Source organism: Quercus suber, unplaced genomic scaffold, assembly GCF_002906115.3.
Source record: "Quercus suber isolate HL8 unplaced genomic scaffold, Cork oak 2.0 scaffold_281, whole genome shotgun sequence".
Classification (NCBI taxonomy): domain Eukaryota; kingdom Viridiplantae; phylum Streptophyta; class Magnoliopsida; order Fagales; family Fagaceae; genus Quercus; species Quercus suber.
Genome location: NW_027069737.1, coordinates 746,312 through 763,809, shown reverse-complemented (window position 1 = coordinate 763,809; position 17,498 = coordinate 746,312). Strand labels below are relative to the sequence as shown.

At 34.6% G+C, this 17,498-nt stretch overlaps 2 protein-coding genes across 2 annotated transcripts; both read right to left on the bottom strand.

Moving 5' to 3' along the window:
- Nucleotides 1-2,401: 2,401 nt before the first annotated feature.
- LOC136071049 (CLAVATA3/ESR (CLE)-related protein 12-like) lies at nucleotides 2,402-3,230 on the bottom strand. The gene has a single exon (XM_065781879.1). It carries the CDS (start codon nucleotides 2,843-2,845, stop codon nucleotides 2,516-2,518), a length of 330 nt encoding a protein of 109 aa, XP_065637951.1. The 5' UTR covers nucleotides 2,846-3,230; the 3' UTR covers nucleotides 2,402-2,515.
- A 6,935-nt stretch (nucleotides 3,231-10,165) lies between these two features.
- On the bottom strand, nucleotides 10,166-14,800 carry LOC111996960 (uncharacterized). The gene is made up of 3 exons (XM_065781866.1): nucleotides 14,724-14,800; nucleotides 14,219-14,568; nucleotides 10,166-10,260 (listed from the first exon to the last, which is right to left on the bottom strand). Exons 1-3 carry the CDS (start codon nucleotides 14,798-14,800, stop codon nucleotides 10,166-10,168), a joined length of 522 nt encoding a protein of 173 aa, XP_065637938.1.
- Nucleotides 14,801-17,498: the final 2,698 nt, after the last annotated feature.

Genomic DNA, 17,498 nt, shown 5'->3' with positions numbered 1-17,498 from the left:
AGCCTCTATTTATAATTGAGACTTTAGTCGTTATTTCCAATTATACCTTCCACATGTTGCTTCCATGTTGAACTTCACGTAGCCAGCAGGTCTCAGCTCAAGATAACTATCCTTAATTTCCTCAAGGTAACTACCCTACTTTCTTCACTATTACTTCAAGACAGATTAAACCAATGCCACTTGTCATTAATATGGGCATTGTTTCTGACTTTATTTCATCCTATTTGGACTGCCACATCATCGTACCTTTTCCCAAAAGTCTATCCCCGAATTTGCCACAATTATCCGTTATAAACTAATGCCACTTGTCATACACCTTTATTTCATCTATGTTACAAACTTATGTGCAGAACTCACCATTGAAAATTGGCTTGCAAAGGAAGGATACCCAAGATCTTATATACACATGTTTAAACTTACACTTAATTCATGTAGGACTCTAAGATCATAACATATATTCCACCACGCTTCGCAGCCAACATCCATGACGGCTCAATTTAGCAACACTGACCCGATAGTAACCCCCTTCAGAATCCGACCGCAAAACCACAGCTCACTTGATCTCATACTCAATCAGATACGTCCGATTACTAGACATGACTTCACAACCGACGTCCACGATGGCTCATTCTACCAACATTGACCCAAATGTCACCCCCTCCAAAATCCGACCACAAAGTTGCAACTCATTTGATCCTATACTCAATGAGTTACGCCTGATTATTCAGAGTGGTGGTTAGCTCTAATACCAAATGTTACAAACTCATAGGCAGAACTCACTCTTGAAAACCAACTTGTAAGAGGAGGGTACCTAATAGTATATATACACATGTTTAAATTTACACTTAATCCATATGAAACTCTAGGATCATATTAACCTGGATTGTGTACATTTGTAGTAAGTTCTTAAGGCGATAATGCCAATTTCTCTTCCTTTTTGTGTTTTCCCAATAAATTCACATTTATTCAATTTTTTTTTTAATTGTCAATCATAGCTGGCCACTATTGTTTATCCAGTTGGTGTCTTTGCATTTCTTTTCTAATCTTTTCCCCTTTTTTTTTTCGAATAAATAAGCTTTATTTCCACAAGGGAGAAAAAGGGAGGGCATTTTTTTTTTTTGGGAGAAGAAGGGAGGCTATCTTTGACTTGGCATTTCACACACGCTGGTTTTGAATGAATACGGAATACCAATGGCGTATATAATAATGTGCAACATGTAAATGAAAATCTATTCTGTGTCATTGATTTAAAGAGAGAATTGGATTGAAACATGTTGCTCTCTGTCAAAATGCACTTTTATCATGGCCTAAAAAAAGAGAATTCCCCACGACCAAGTGGTGTTGCCACTAATTTTATCAAAGTCAACCATGATAAAGCTGGGTAACAGTTCACACCAGATCATGATAGAACACACAGGTGACAGAACTTTAGTCCACAAACACAATTCCAAATCCCACAAAACAAATTTTAGTGGCAATTGGACATTCTCACACTAACGATCTTGGACCATGTGCCAATATTGGATTAGCTAAAAATCAAAACAAAGTCCTAGGAGAGAAACGGGGTGGTTTACCCTTTTTAAAACTAATACCAACCCTATGTTGAAATTTGAATGGTCATGAAGCTCAAAAGGAATAAAAAGGATTATTACTACAACAAACATACCAATGGAATTGACCTTGAAGGATAAATGTTAAGCATTTTGGGTCAGAATACTAGAAACCCAAGTTAGGATCCAATGTGGTGAATCATGAATGTTCAATATATTTCAACCCCAATGGTTCCAAGTTCCAACTCTCTACAATCCTACAGTAGTAGAGTACACAATATTTTAATCAAGTCATTGTCCTAACCAATCTGTAATGATCGTATTGCATCTTAGTCAACCCCGTGCCTCGAAACTTGTGAGTATACAATGAAATACTACTTTTCTAATAAGTTACTTTCAAAATATGAAAATGTCTCCTAGCTACTTTCGCAATGTAGCTAAATTTCTGCTTCCCATGACGTGCCGTGCCGTCACAGCCACTCTGGCATCTTTCATAGTCATACCAGAATAGATCAACTCAACTTGATCAAAAAAAATCTCTTTGTATTATCAAACCTCAAGTTTAATTTAATGATCATGTATTTCATATATAATAAAATGAATACAATTCCATACATATATTAAACAGATGATAGTGAATTAAATATTTGATTATAATATGCTCAGCACTACAAAGTAATTACTCATTCATATTAGATTTAGACATATATATGTACTAAAACATACATTTATCCTCATCAAAAAAAAAAAAAAAAATACATTTATCCATATAAATGGAGAATGAATAAATCTGAATTAGGACTTCTTAGTTTGAGGTATATATTTAATTTTTTTTTTTTTTTTTTCTTACAAATGATACAATACAAGTAATAATGTAATAATTCTTAGCAGATTTTTCCTTTTTCTTTTTGGAAGAATGAAGAAGAATATTACAACAACGTCAAGCATATATATGAGAAAAAACCTTAATGGTGCAAAGGGTTTGGACCAGTTGGGACAAGGCGCTTTTCAGCACCATAACGTGGGTCGATCTCTGTTCCAGCTGATTCAGGCGGCGCAGCCACGTGATGCCGCTGCTGGTGCTGGTGCTGGAGGAACTGGGAGAAGTTGATTTTGCTAATCAATACTTTCCTGTTACTCAAAGTAGTAGTTTGATGAGAGAGAGGTATTTGGTTGTTGTGGATGCTTCTATTATTCTTGGTATTGAAAGTGAGCCACATGCCATGAAAGAATAACAGGAAAAGAGAGAGCCGAAGAATGAGAGTAAAGAGACGAGAATTTAGCTTTAAAGCCATGGTGGGGGAGAGAATGGAAGAGAAGGAAGGGAGTGCATGGAGAGAGAGAATATGTGAATTATGAGAGAGATAGGGATTTTAGAGGAAGTAAGGAGGTTTTGGAAGCTATGATGACAGCTTGAATGAGCAACTAGGCTAGCATAAGAAATGTTGCAGAAAGTTGACATGGGAGAGTGTTTGCTTCCATGAGACTCTGGTAAAAATTTTAGGGTATTTTATTATATGAGAGAGAGAGAGAGAGAGAGAGAGAGAGTTTTGTAAGGTCCAGTTGATGCGGAGAGGGGGCAGAATTGTCGAGCATTCTACTTCCAATGAAACTTCCTTAGCGTTCAAGGAACAGAGGGCCATTAAAGGCAGATTGTCAAACCTTGAATTATATATTGGAATGACCAGAACAAAGAAAATTAATATAGATGAGGCAGTGTAGAGGTGACGCCATAATATTATATATGTGATTCCAAAAAGGTAAGCAACCAAATCAGACCCAAAAAATCAACTAAGGGGAAATTGGAGCATTATAAATCTGTAGTTATAATTTTTGTTCAGCAAAAATACAAATTGCTTTTTCTAAATTTAGCCGAAATTCATTTCAATTCTCTAACTTTATTTTAATTCAATTGAGTCTTTTATGTAAGAATTTTTTTTTTTTTTTCAAAAAACCTTATTTCATTAGTTAATTGCATACTTAACGGCAATTTTTCTAACGAAATTGGACAAAATGCTTGAATTGAATAAATTTAAAACTTAAAAGACTTAATTGAACAAAAGTAAAATTAGAGGACTGAAATAAATTTCAATCAAACTTTAGAGGGTACACTTTGTATTTTAGCCTTTTTGTTTTCTAATTTGTTTCTTTTCTATCTCAATCCCAACCATTTTCTTTGATTAGAATTTATATTTTCTAAGTGTGCTCACTAAATGTATTAATTGCAAATGGCTCAATGCCTTATTTCAATCTTTGAAGTGGTAGTCTGATGGGAATGCAAATCTTATGTTTTTGTGTTCCATCAATTATGGTATGTCATGTATTTGATTTTTTTCTTTTTTAACATTCGTTATTTTATAAGGAAAGTCAAAATAAATGTATGGTAAGTTATAATTGGTAGAAAATAAGGTGAGACACAAAAATTAGTATAGAGGATTTGTATTCGTTCGGTGGATGATCTGACTTTGTAGATTAGGGATGGAATTCAGAAGCCTTAATTATGAGGAATTTTTTGTAGAAAATGCAAGTAACAATGAAAAATGATGAAAGCAAATAAAGGAAATGCTAATTTAATTATAAACTGAATTATAAGTCATTTCTAATTCCTTTGGATCTCGCTGAAATGAATTAGATGGCTAACAAATCAAATCAAAGTCTAACAACAATTAATGATTCGAAGGTTTGTGGTGAATAGATCAAAGCCTAGATTATCACACTAACATCAAAATGATTCGAAGTAAACATATTTCAAATAAAATGAGAATAACAACGGAGATCTTGAATTAATCTTCAATAAACAAGATTAATCTGAGTAAAAAGATTACCAATATGTATATTCATTCTTACAAGCATGAACACCTTCTTAAACCCTATGAACTTTGAAAGAATCCCCTAAGGAACTAAATTTTACAAAAATATGATTTATGTATATGCAGGTTTGTCATTATTAAGTGGTGTCCTTCCTTGTAAACAAGCCTTCTATGTATACTTAAGGCTAAGCTGATTCTGATAGTTGTTCCTTCCATGTGCCTTTCTCTCTTTAATGTTCGTGGTTATTATCAATTAGTTTTTTCAAGTGTCTCTCTTTACTAGGGCTCGAATGGCACTTGTTGCGTCATCATATGGTAGCTTTTAATTGCATAAAGCTGCCTTGAAACTACATTCTTTTTGCATGCACTTTTCATGGGCTAATGGCTAATGGCTGTTTATGAGAACTGCCATGTATGTTGGCACATCACTTCCAAGTGTAGTTTACCTGTCGTGCCATTTGACGTGTTTATAATGACTATAAGAAAATATTTAATTTAAGGCTAACACATATCCCATCCACGATTTGATTTTTCTCACAACATGAACATTAAAAATAGAGACATGCCAAATATAGCCTAGTTAGACTTGGTAAATACACTTACCCAATCTAATCCACATACCATGAAAAGTTAGCAATATTTGTGATATACCCTAAAAGAACTAGTCAAGTTACAATAAATGTTCTCCCTAATCACTTAATTGCTCAATTCAATCTAGTGAACATTCATCTGTACAACACAATTATCCAATTCAATCTGCACAATCACAGTGACACAAAAAACAATAGATGTTTCAACTCAATTTGAACTCAATATTCTCGCCTCCATTAATATCTTTACCTATATGCAGGTGGAGTAATTTTTCATTTATAAATAAAAATTTAAAAGTTAAAAGATTTGTAGTTTAGGGGTTATTATCAACATGTGAACTTTCATCAATGTTCCTAGTTTTTTAATTTTTAAAAATTTGGAAGATCTTTTTTGTTCAAAGCCAGTTCCAATCTTGGACAAAGGAGGAGGTTGTGATAGGTTGACAATCAATATAATGTTTAGTCACTTTTCATAAATTGATCCTATAATCAAAGAACATCATATTATAAAAGCAAGGTGAATGAAGTGAAAATGTGTATTAAGAATATTGTCTAGTCAAAATATGTATTAAGCTAAAAAGAAAATTTGTACAAAACTACTACGTATAGACCAATCATGCTATATGGTAATGGTATTGAATGTTGGTCTATTAATAAACAATATGTTCATAAGCTGAGCATTGTTAAAAAATAATATAAAGATAGATCGATAAGCAGAAATACAATGAAAGATAGGATATGAAATGAAGAGATTCAATTCAAGATGTGAATGGCTCCCCATTGATAAAAAAAAACGAGAGGAAATTGCTTGAGATGGATTGGCCATATGCAAAATAGAGCGATTAATGCACTAGTAAAAAAAGAGTGATTTGATTGAAGTCAAAGGAATAAAATGAATAGAAAGACCTAAAATAACACTAGTAGTAATTAAGAAGATGATAAAAAGTAAAATTTTAGATATGATAGAATGATGGAGAATAATACACATAATTCGATTATTCTTTTGAGGATATTCATAACCAATCCCATAATTTTGTGACTAATTAAGACTTTGTTATTATTGTTATTAAAAATTTACAAGATTTTATTTAATTTTTTCGATGTCTAAGAATCGAGATCGTTCCGTAATGTCTATCATAGTGAACTTATTTTTTTTAGAGAGTTTCCACCTGTCGCATCCACTCCTGATGATAGCTCTTTATTATCAAACCAAGACACCAATCAGTTTTTGGTGTAGGCGGAGGATTAAACCCTAAATCTCTTATTCAACCATCAGAGACTTTATCAGTTGAACTAACTAAAACCCACTATTATAGTGAACTTAATTGAAATAAGAACTGATAGTACTTAAATCGTTGATTACCTGACTCTTTGTATCGTTCCAATTTTATCGGATGTACCCAAAGCCTAAAATGGTTCAGTTTTTTCATTGTAAACAGCAGAAGAAAATTGAACATTATGGCACAAAAGTCCGAGAAATGTATGAATTGAAAATTATTAATTAAGCAAATAGATGCGTGAAATTTACAGAAGACATTTTACAAATTCTTAGTCATGCTCATGCAAGCTAACTTGTCAATTATTAGTTTATTACACCTATCATAGGCTACTATATTTTTATATATGTATTTTCCTTGAAAATTAATATTTCATGATTAATCCAAGCATACGTTACATGGTAAATTGTCAATGCATGAAACAGTTGGCAGGATTCTCTGGTCTCAACACGGTCTGGTCTAACTTTGAGTTCACATGATATAACAGGAAGAATGAAATTATAAAAATAAATAAATAAATAAGAGGAAAAGTCATACATCAAGAAAGAAAGTATTTTTGTTTTAGCCGACCTTTTATAATTATATTAGGAAATAGATTTGTCCTCTATCTTCGTAGCATAATGAATATGTGAGGAGTTTGACCCTAGTGTCACAAAGCAATTCATAGGAACAATGGCCTTGAATGTGTTTCAATAAACAATTGCGTGGAAATATATAAAATGTAAATGCACACGCTTATAAGTATGTTGGAACAAGCTAAAGCTTGCATGGGAGGAAACAATTCCTTCAATTAGACTCAAACCTTCTCTTTTGTTTTGTTGCATTTTTTTATTTTGTTTTTGTTTTTATCTACTGATTTACTTTTTCTGTTTCTTTTGGTTTACGTCAGGATTTGCACACAAACTCTGCTCCTTTATTTGAAAAAAATAAGTTGTGTAATAGTATTTTTGAATGCTGTACTTTAAATGATTTTAATAAGTTAAAATAAGATGACTTTTTTTTTATATATGTTTATCTTTTGTCGGCTAGAGGTTAAGAATGGACTACTTTCACAGATCTCATAAATTTAAAATTTAAATACCATATGCCCGTGATCATAATTAAGTTTTATATACTAATACTTTTCAGCCCCATTTGGTTGGGGCGATTTTGGAAATGGGAAAGGAGTGGGGGAAAATCATGGGGTTATTGAATAGCGTTATTGGGTGAAAAAATAGGAGCATGTAAACCAAAACATTTCAGGTCCACCACTTTAGCGTATTTTATTTTTTCTCCAAATTGAGGAGAAAATTAGGAAGAAAGATGTCTTAAATAGGAATTTACCCATCTTCCCCTCTCCTCCCTCCACATTAATTTCCTCTCTTTTTTTGCGTTTTTTTTTTTTTTTTTTTTTTTTTTTTTTTTTTTTTTGTGTGGCTAAAATGCAAATTTCACCCTTTAAATTTGACTAAAATTCATTTTAGTCTCTAATTTTACTTTCATTCAATTGAGTGCTCTAAGTTTCAAAATTATTCAATTCAGGCCTTATGTCCAATTCCATTAAAAAAAAAATGATGTTAAGTATGCAATTAACTAATGAAAAAAAAAATTCTCACATAAAAAATCTATAAAATATTTTTATTAATTTTATAGATTTTTTTCATGTGAAAAATAATTTTATTTTAATGGAAATTTAAAAAAAAAATGACAAAATGTCTAAATTAAATAAATTTGAAATTTAGAGAACTCAATTTTTTTTCTTTTTTTAAAATACTAAGTATTTTTAACACACACACACGAGAAGAGGGGAAAATGTCTTAAAGAAACTTAGAGAACTCAATTGAATGAAAGTAAAGTTAAAATATTGAAATCAATTTTAGACAAATTGTGCAATTTGCATTTTAGCCTTTTTTTTATATTAATGTTCATTTTTCCTTATAAACTTTTTTTTTTTTGACAAAGTTTAGTTACAAAATCAATTGTAGCCTTAAGCTACAAACTCATTCAATATCTTTTTATTGGAGGTAAGTTTTAACAAATCCACCATTGGATTGCATCTTCTTCTTATATCCTTCATGTTTGCAAAATTTCAAGAAAATTAAAGATCAATAACTATGTCATCAATAAATTTTTAAATTGCAAGTTTTTGTAATTTAAAATTATGCATAAAATATAAGATTATAGATTATATAGTAAATGATATCCGATTGACACAAAAATTGACATGTACATTAAGAGCGTAAAGAACATGTAATTCAACGGTTAGATTTTCAAAATATGCAGTAATATTTATTTTATTAAGTGAGTTTGTTGCCTAAGGCTACAACTAATTTTGTAGCTAAACTTTGTCCTTTTTATGTAATAAAGGCATGAAAGTAAATTTATACAAATAACATATAAGGAAAAACTTTTTTTTTTTTTTTTTTTATCGCCAACCAAACGAAGCTTCTATTTTTTTTTCTTCTCAAATACAGTGCTGGAACTACATTTGATTGACATTAAGCAGCACAACTAATACATAAATATACCCGCTTAGAACAAAGATCCATCATGGTTGTGTGTGCTAACACTACCTCCAAAAGCTAGGTTGTTGAACTTAACTCCTACGACCCCATCTCTCTCTCTCTCTCTCTCTCTCCGTGTGCATGTCTTTCGGAAGTGGAAAAGGACTTTGAATGGGATTTTGCAAAATGAGAGGCTCTTGTCGGGTAGACAATATTGGAAAGATAGGTTTACCTTTACCGTTTCAATGCTAATCCTGATTAGATCAAATTTGACCATTTGATTTTTAAACATCTTAACGTGGGAACCCTTATGATCCATAAATTTTCAAAGAGTGGTTGGCCGTCCTCTAATAGGGGAAAACGATGATTACCAACTTTGTTTAAAGGTTTAATAAGTCAACCACTAAACTACAAACACACCCCACCAAATGTGACTAGCGTGGCTTTTCGGGGTGCACATGCTTTTTTTTGAATGCTAATCACTTAATTAATTTAAAGCTCGTTTCCTATGGAGAGGTCTTTGATTTGATTGACTGAAACAGTGACTTTGTTTGGGGTTTATTAGTGACTGATATCAAACCAAGAACACCGAACTATGATATCAAATCTGGACCCCCCACGAGAAAGAAAAGGAAAATTGCAACCATTGGGTTATCCTTCAATTTAAAGCCTCAAGCAATTTAAGGTTTAGTCCAAGTTAAGTGCGCAACATCAGGGACCATAAATGACATGGGACATGACAACAAAGCTTTCATACATAATTTGAATGCAGCTTATCAAAAAAAAAAAAAAAAATTACTTGAATGCATATTTACATAGACAAGATTTGGGTTTTGATCAACCTGCCTCTACTCAAAATCCATACAATAAGACTCACTTTGTAACATATACAGAATTTTCCATAAACTAATCATGGGAAAGTGAGTTTTGAAAATTTATAAAGTTCCGGAAATGCTTAAAAAATGCATAACTGAATAGAGTTAATACTTTCTTTTTAAAAAAAAAAAAGTGAATACAGAACGCCTACCCATATAAGTGTAGAACACACAGGATGAAGATGATCTTGAAAAAAAACTTACGCTTATTAATTACCGCTGCTTTTTTCTACAGTTGTCTACACAAAACATGCCATTACTGGCAAAAACAAAACAAAAATACGAGTATTACATCCATTGAATCATAATTTATAACAATGCCATGCATTCTTTGGTGCTTAGCGCAGACTCCATCCGCATTAATAAAAGGCATTGCAAGAAGACCAAGATCAAGATTGAGAACACATTGTATTTCATGAATTGAGGGTAAACATAACATATGGCTATAAGATAACAACATTCAGAAAAGTGCCAAGTTAGAAGAAACATTTGCACTGATCACAGCTTCAATTTCCCAAAAACTGTACGGGTAAAAGGAAGTCATGCTAATCCATCTACAAGGAGAGAAAAGCTGTGCTCTTTAACCTTCCTCCCAGTCTATATCATCCTCATCATCTCCTGAAGCATCAGCTTGAACATTCAAGTCATTCACTTTGTAATTTTCATTTGAATTGCCTGTAATAATTTATGAGAAACAGCGTTATAACCACCAAACTATGTCATCCGTTACTGGATAATCAATACCAAAAAACACAAAAAAAACCCTAATGGTAGGCATGATTTTCATCAACAGCCATCATTAATTTTCACAATGATGGTTGCACCTTCAGCAAAGTAACTCAAACAAGGAGCTTTGCTTCAGTCCAACAAATGGTAATTTAAACTTCAGTTTGTACCATTATGATTTCACAATGATCTTTAATTAAAGAAAAGCTTTTTTGGAGCTAAATTTGCAGAGTGGATCAATGACATTGCTCGAACATTGTTTCCTAAATTATCTGCATAACATGCATGACAAGGTGTTTTACACTAATTCCTGATAACAGGCCCCTTCTTAAAATGGTCATTTTAAATAATTTTATTTTGGGACTAAGTGACCACCTCCCAACATAAACAAGATGCTGAAGCAAGGTCATGGGTTGGTCTCTGTCCAAATAATCAAATTATATTAAACAATTTCCATTGTCTCCTTAATTTGAGCTATATGCCTTCTAAAGAATCTACTCATGATCATCTTTCTTTCCAATGATCCATCAAAACACCCTGCTTTTCGTTACAATTAAGTTTCAGCCAGGAAACTGCTATTGATAGTTAGGTATTTTGAACCATGAATATGGTTGGTGCTACCCAGCTGGTCCATAGAACTTCTTTACCTTGATTAGGCATTTGGTGATCAACACTATTACATAAAGGCCTCTCCAGTCTCCTCCTTATGGATGATCAACCCACTAAGTTGGAAACAAAGATGGAAGAGAAAGCAATCACACAGGGGCATCCCCATGCCCACGGGTAGGTATGGTTAAGGCACAATTATGTGTGTGGACATGGACACATGATATTTTACATGGCCAGAACTGGGGAAAAACCATGGTAGAAGGTTTTGTCAGTGTCCATTGTGTTTGGTATGATAGATTTTGTTAATTATTATGATTGGTACTATCTGCCCAATCTCGGAAATTTTTTTATTATTAATTTTTAAATATTTATTTTTTGGTGATGGTTGTACAAATCACAAGAATGATTTCATTTGGGTCACAGGACAACCAGTAGTCGCAAGAAATGTGCAGCATCGCACTGCTCACACACACATGACACACACATGAAGCACGTACATCATCTCCACTAGCTCATAAGGGAGTGTAAATGAGGATTATAGAATTATTTATTTTTGTGTTATTATAAAAAAGTCTTAGCTAGTGCACAAAACTCCCATTTTTTTGTGGGGTTTGGGAGAGGTAATTTATACTAATGGTAATTGTATTTAAATATATAAAACTAATGTAATTACCTTTGGACTTTTTATATGTATTAGGATGTAAAATTTAATATTTATTTTAAAAAATGAAGTAACCCATCCAACAATATTTACCTGTTATTGGGAAAAAAAAAAAAGGTATTCTACAAGAATTCATAACCACACTAAAATTTATTCAACATAATAACCTTTCACTAGATTTTTCAGCATCATTCCAAACGCAATTTTCAAATGGATGCATTCTATCATAATGCATTTTGTTCAAACGCATTCTGTGAGAATGTATTCCACCAATAAAATTACCAAAAACAACCTTTAATAGATTGCCTTACCCCACCTACTTTATTAATAAGAAGTAGCTAACCACCATTATATAGAGACTTTATATGCTACTACAACAATTTATTCTTCAACACATAGATTACTCATATGCCCGATGGGTATTTTTTTTATTATAAGTAAATAATTAAAAATCAAAGAAAAAGAGTCACCCAAGTACACTGGCTGTATACAAAGGGACACATGAACATGCACCCATGGGAATTTATCCTACGACTTGACCCTTCATCCCCATTTTTAAGAGAGGATAAGATACCACTTAAGTTAGTAAAATATTTCGTAGTTTTCCAAATCCCTTAAAGATTTTCAACATTTAAAACTCTTTTTTTTATTCATCATTTTCTCTTGTCATTGAAGAGTCCTTCCTCACATTGAATATTTGTGGAAGGAAGAAAAAATGAAAGAGTCCGTCATGTGAAAATCTGTAGTGATTCCCATATAGCATAGCAACTAAAGGATTAGTTACATCAACAGCTATTTATTCGTGTCTGTTACATGTCAACATTAATTAGTTTTATTAGTATTTTTATTTAGGTTAGGGTTATTTTTATAATTCAATAAGTAGGTTTTCTATAGCAATTAGAAATAGGGATAGTACTCCTACATAAGCTAAGTACTGTACTCCTATTAAAGAGAGATTATTTTGATGAGTAAAGTTTCTATTGAAGTTTTCTCCATGGTTGCTGCTGACTACAGCCAACCCAAGGAGCTAACTTCTACTGTTTCTCCTTTACTTGATGCTGACTCCAAGCAAGCCTAGGTGCTGCTCCTAGGTCATCTATCCCTATATATCCTGTTGTTTAATTTTCATGTTACAAAGTTCTGATTTGTCCTGCATCAGGGTAAACCACCTCTCAACCTGATTCTAAATGAAAAATATTAAGTTTCTGACCAACCTCCGCCTTCAAATTGGTAGACAGTTCAGTTGAAATCCTCTCATAAAATCTATCAATACTTTTTTTTAAAATAAGTAATAAGTTTTATTAATATCAAAAAAGGAGCACCCTAGTACACAGGGAGTGTAAAAGGGGTCAACAAATCAAGTACAAGAATCAAGGAAATAAAAAAAAGAAGGGAAAGATTGGTTTTGCAGAGCAACCAACCAATCCAATAAAGTTCTAAAGAAAAATAACTTGAGGTCTGGTATGGATCTCTCAATATCCTCAAAACACCTATTATTTCTCTTCCTCCAAAGACACCACATTAAGCAACGGGGTACAATTAACCAAATATAACCATTTCGATAACAACCAAACCTGCCTTGCCAACACGCTAAGAGCCCCAAAACGGATTGCGGCATAACCCACCTTACTCCAAACAAACCCAAAACCATAGTTCACAGATCCATAGCAACCGGGCAATGAAGAAAGAGATGGTCAACTGATTCACCATTACAATTGCACATGTAACACCAATCCAATATCAAAACCTTCCTTTTTCGTAAATTGTCAATTGTCAAGCATTTCCTTAAAGCAGCAGTCCAAACAAAGAAAGCTACTCAAGAAAGAATCTTTTGTTTCCAAATACTTTTCCAAGGAAAACAAAAGTTAGTAGAGCCCACTAAAATTCTATAATAATCATTAACCTTAAACCCCTTATCTCTACTAGGTTTCCAACACATCTTATTCTCACCAAACCCCCTTATTGAAGAACCATATATGGTATCCAAAAAACTTGACATAGCCTCTAATTCCCGAGCATGCACACCCCTAAACTGACATCCCAAGTGAGGAGGCCATTGGTGTACTTCATAAGCGCAGCCATACTAGACTAGCCTCCTTATCCCTGCAAAATCTAAATAACTCAGGATAACTAATTGCAAAGGATGTCTCACCACACCAACAGTCTTGCCAAAACTTCACCCTAGACCCGTCACCAATATCATACAAAATATGGCGAGAAAAAGAAGGCCATCCCCAACTGATATTTTTCCATAAACCAACACCATATGGACCATTAACAGATCTAGTACACCAATGCGCCCCCCCCCTCCCCCCCCCCCCCCCCCCCCCCCCCGCGGGTACATATCCATATTTCACCTCTATCACTTGCCTCCAAAGAGCATCCTTTTCAATCCCAAATCTCCATAGCCACTTCCCAAGCAAAGCTTCATTAAAAAGTCTTACCTTCTAGATGAAATGGGGGAACAAACAATAGCCCATTTAACCATATGAAATTTAAGTTCATCACTAATGCCACCCCATAAGAAATTCCGCTAAAGTTTCTCAATTCGGTTAGCCACAGCAACAGGTATAGGGAAAAGAGATAGAAAATAAGTGGGTAAATTAGATAGAGTGCTTTTGATTAAAATGACTCTACCTCCCTTGGATAAGTACAAATGTTTCAATCCCGCTAATCTCCTTTCCATCTTCTCTATAATCGGGTTCCATGTTGTCTTATCCTCGAATTTAGCACCCAAATGAAGACCCAAATACTTCATTGGAAGAGTACCTTGCTTGCAGGCAAGGACAGTCAACAATAAGTCAATATTATGCACCATTCCAATAGGAACCAATTCTGACTTGCCCAAATTTATCTTTAAACCAAACACCACCTCAAACCAAATAAGAATCATAAGTAGAATCAAAATCTGATCTAGATCAGCATCACAAAAAACTAGGGTGTCATCCGCAAAGAGGAGATGAGACACCGCCAAGGATCTATCAATACTACATCCACCATACACCCAACCCACCCAAAATCCTATCATAAAATCTATCAATCACTATCATCCACCATACACCCAACCCACGACGATGAAACCCCTCTAAATCATTATCCATGGTAGCAACACCCTAAACACCACCCACACAGCCACACCAACCCAAATGTTGCACCAAAGCCCACCCTAGAAGCTGCATAACAATAAGACACCACCACAAACACAATCCACACAGCCATCCTTGATAGTGTTACAAAAGGAGAAGAGGAGGGCAATATGATGGTCAAATCGTGTGATTCACGGTTTTTCAAAAATGTAGTAATTAATACTGCCTTTACGCCAACGGCTACTAGGAAGTAAACCGCTAAAAGTGTGGAGCGAGATAATAGGGATACATCACAAGTCAAAGATCACCCAGAATTAAATGTGCGTTTTATTTTTAAAATGGGGCCGAATGGGAAATATGTGGTGAAATGGGCTGACGTGGAGGAGTTGTCCCTAAATTTCCTACCGTGGGCCAAGCATCTAAAAAATTTTGGAGACCAAAGGAGAAGCAGCAGCACTCAACAGGCCCAACAACAAAGCCTGATCGGTTAGAAACTAATATCACCGTTCCTTTGGAGCCTCAAATGCGAGATTTAGTTCTCTGCAAAGGACAGCCCTCTTCCCACACAGAATCACCAAACACAAAAGGCGATAGTCTCATTGAGCCGATCACATCGGGGCTTTGTCACCTTCACCCATCCACCGCAGCTGCTGTCCATCACATCTCCGGCGACTCTAGTAACTGGATGTTGCAATTTAGCAAAGGTAGGCAACTTATTCTCCCTTTAAATTCTTGCAAAGGGCTATCATCTTCATCAGGTTCCATATATCACCGAGTGATGATCGGGATAATTTTGAGAAGGAAAAAGCTTTGGTAGAGGAGGAAGAGACACCAAACTCTGGTGAGGGCTGGTATGACATGGGGGAGGGCAGAGCTTATGACACTAATAACAATTCATTAATTCCAAGTCTAGGTGAGAATGTTACGGCTGGCCCATATTCTGAGTTCGCTTTGACTGGGCTTGATGGGGAGGAACCAATTTGGGTGAAGCCATTAATGGTGTTAGATACCAGCAGCTAGTGAGAGGGAAGATTTTTTCTTTAATGATGATGAAAGCAGATCACAACAGCAACAACAATCTAGCTGGGTGATGAAAAGATTTAATGGGTTTGGGAAATATATGGGTGTGAGGACCGACGGTTTTGAGGAGGCTATCATGGAGTTGATGAGTGCTATGGAAGTTAATGTGGAAAATGATCTTGAAGGTTTTACTCCAAAGAAAATAAAAGGTAGTTCAGAAACTAGAGGGCATTGTGAGTTGAAGAATTTGATTACTAATGTTAACAACGAGGTTGGGAGTTCTAAAAGAAGAACAAACAACAGTGGGAGGGTGAGATCAGAATTGAGAATTTGAAGTTACTTTCATGGAATGTAAGGGTTTGAATGACATCTCAAAAAGGTTGAGGGTGAAGAATTTACTTAAGCAATGGAAGGCAGATGTAATTTGTCTACAGGAAACCGAGTTGGAGTACATAACTAGAGGTATTTTAAGTTCCTTGTGGGGTGGCCAGTTTGTTGATTGGTTATTTGTGGGTTCAATTGGGGCTTCTGGAGGTATCCTGCTTATGTGGGATAAAAGATTTATGGAGAAGGTGGATGAAGTAGTGGGGGACTATTCTGTGTCTGGTCGTTTCAAGATTTGTCTTCAGGTTTTGAATGGGCATTCACTAGGGTATATGGGGCAACTTCTTTTTTTTTTATAGGTAATAAGAATATTATTAAAACAAACTAAAAAACAGATGAAAGCCAATACAAGGTGTTCATGATGGTGAACACAAGGAAAAGCAATAAACAAAACAACCAGCAAACAACGAACAGGAAAAAACTTAAAGAGCAATACTAAGAGAAGAAATAAACTCTAAGATAGTGGAGCATTCCGAGAAGCCCCAACACCTAGACCAATCAAATAAAGTCTTCTAGCAAAGAGCTTGTAATGCTGATAAGAGATTAATGTGGGAGGAACTAGCTGGGGTGAATAGTTGGTGGGATGTGCCTTGGTGTGTGGGGAGAGATTTTAATGTGGTTCGTTTCCCTAGAGAAAGAATGGGTGTAGAGTTTATTACTCCTGCAATGCAAGGATTCTCAGACTTTATTTTTGAACATGGACTGGTGGATTTCCCTTCGGAGGGTGGTGCTTTCACATATTCTAATAGTTTATCCAGATCTTGGATTGATAGGTTTATGGTATCTTTGACTATGAAGGAGCAATTTTCCATGATGACTCAGAGACGATCCCCACGTTTATTATCAGACCATTTTCCAATTCTTTTAGAGTGCGATGTCTTACGTAGGGGACGAAGCCCTTTTTGTTTTGAAAATACGTGGTTGAAGGCAGATGGGTTTACTGACTTGGTAAAAAATTGGTGGGATTCTTCAGTTTCATGGTACGCCGAGCTTTGTTTTGGCTAATAAACTCAAGGCCCTCAAATTAGATTTGAAGAAGTGCAATGAAACAGCTTTTGGTGATATAGCTCGACAGAAAGTTTCTCTACTAGGATGTATTTCAGCTGTCAGTGAGATTGAAGAGACTACAACCTTGCTAGAAGGCGAACAACGTGAACGCTATTAGGCTAAAGCAGATCTTGAGAGAATTATCTTGATGGAGGAAATTAGTTGGAGACAAAAATCTCAGCTGCTTTGTTTGAAGAAGGGGATAAAAATACAAAGTTCTTTCATAGACTTGCAAACTCTCATCGCCGCAACACACCATAGGGCAATTAGTGGTGGCCGAGGAGGAGATAAACAATCAGGATACCATCGAGGAAAAGATAGTGGAGTTTTAAAAGGCTCTTTATTCGGAGTCAAGTATCCGTAGGCCCTTGCTGGATGGA

Excerpts from the sequence above, each read along its gene's own strand:
- LOC136071049 (XM_065781879.1), bottom strand. The coding sequence starts at position 2,845 with ATGGCTTTAAAGCTAAATTCTCGTCTCTTTACTCTCATTCTTCGGCTC.
- LOC111996960 (XM_065781866.1), bottom strand. The coding sequence starts at position 14,800 with ATGGCTGTGTGGATTGTGTTTGTGGTGGTGTCTTATTGTTATGCAGCT. Across the intron at positions 14,569-14,723 it reads GGCTTTGGTGCAACATTTGG|TATTGATAGATCCTTGGCGG; the intron begins GTTGGTGTGGCT and ends TGGTGGATGTAG. Across the intron at positions 10,261-14,218 it reads TTTGTACTTATCCAAGGGAG|GCAATTCAAATGAAAATTAC; the intron begins GTAGAGTCATTT and ends AAATTATTACAG.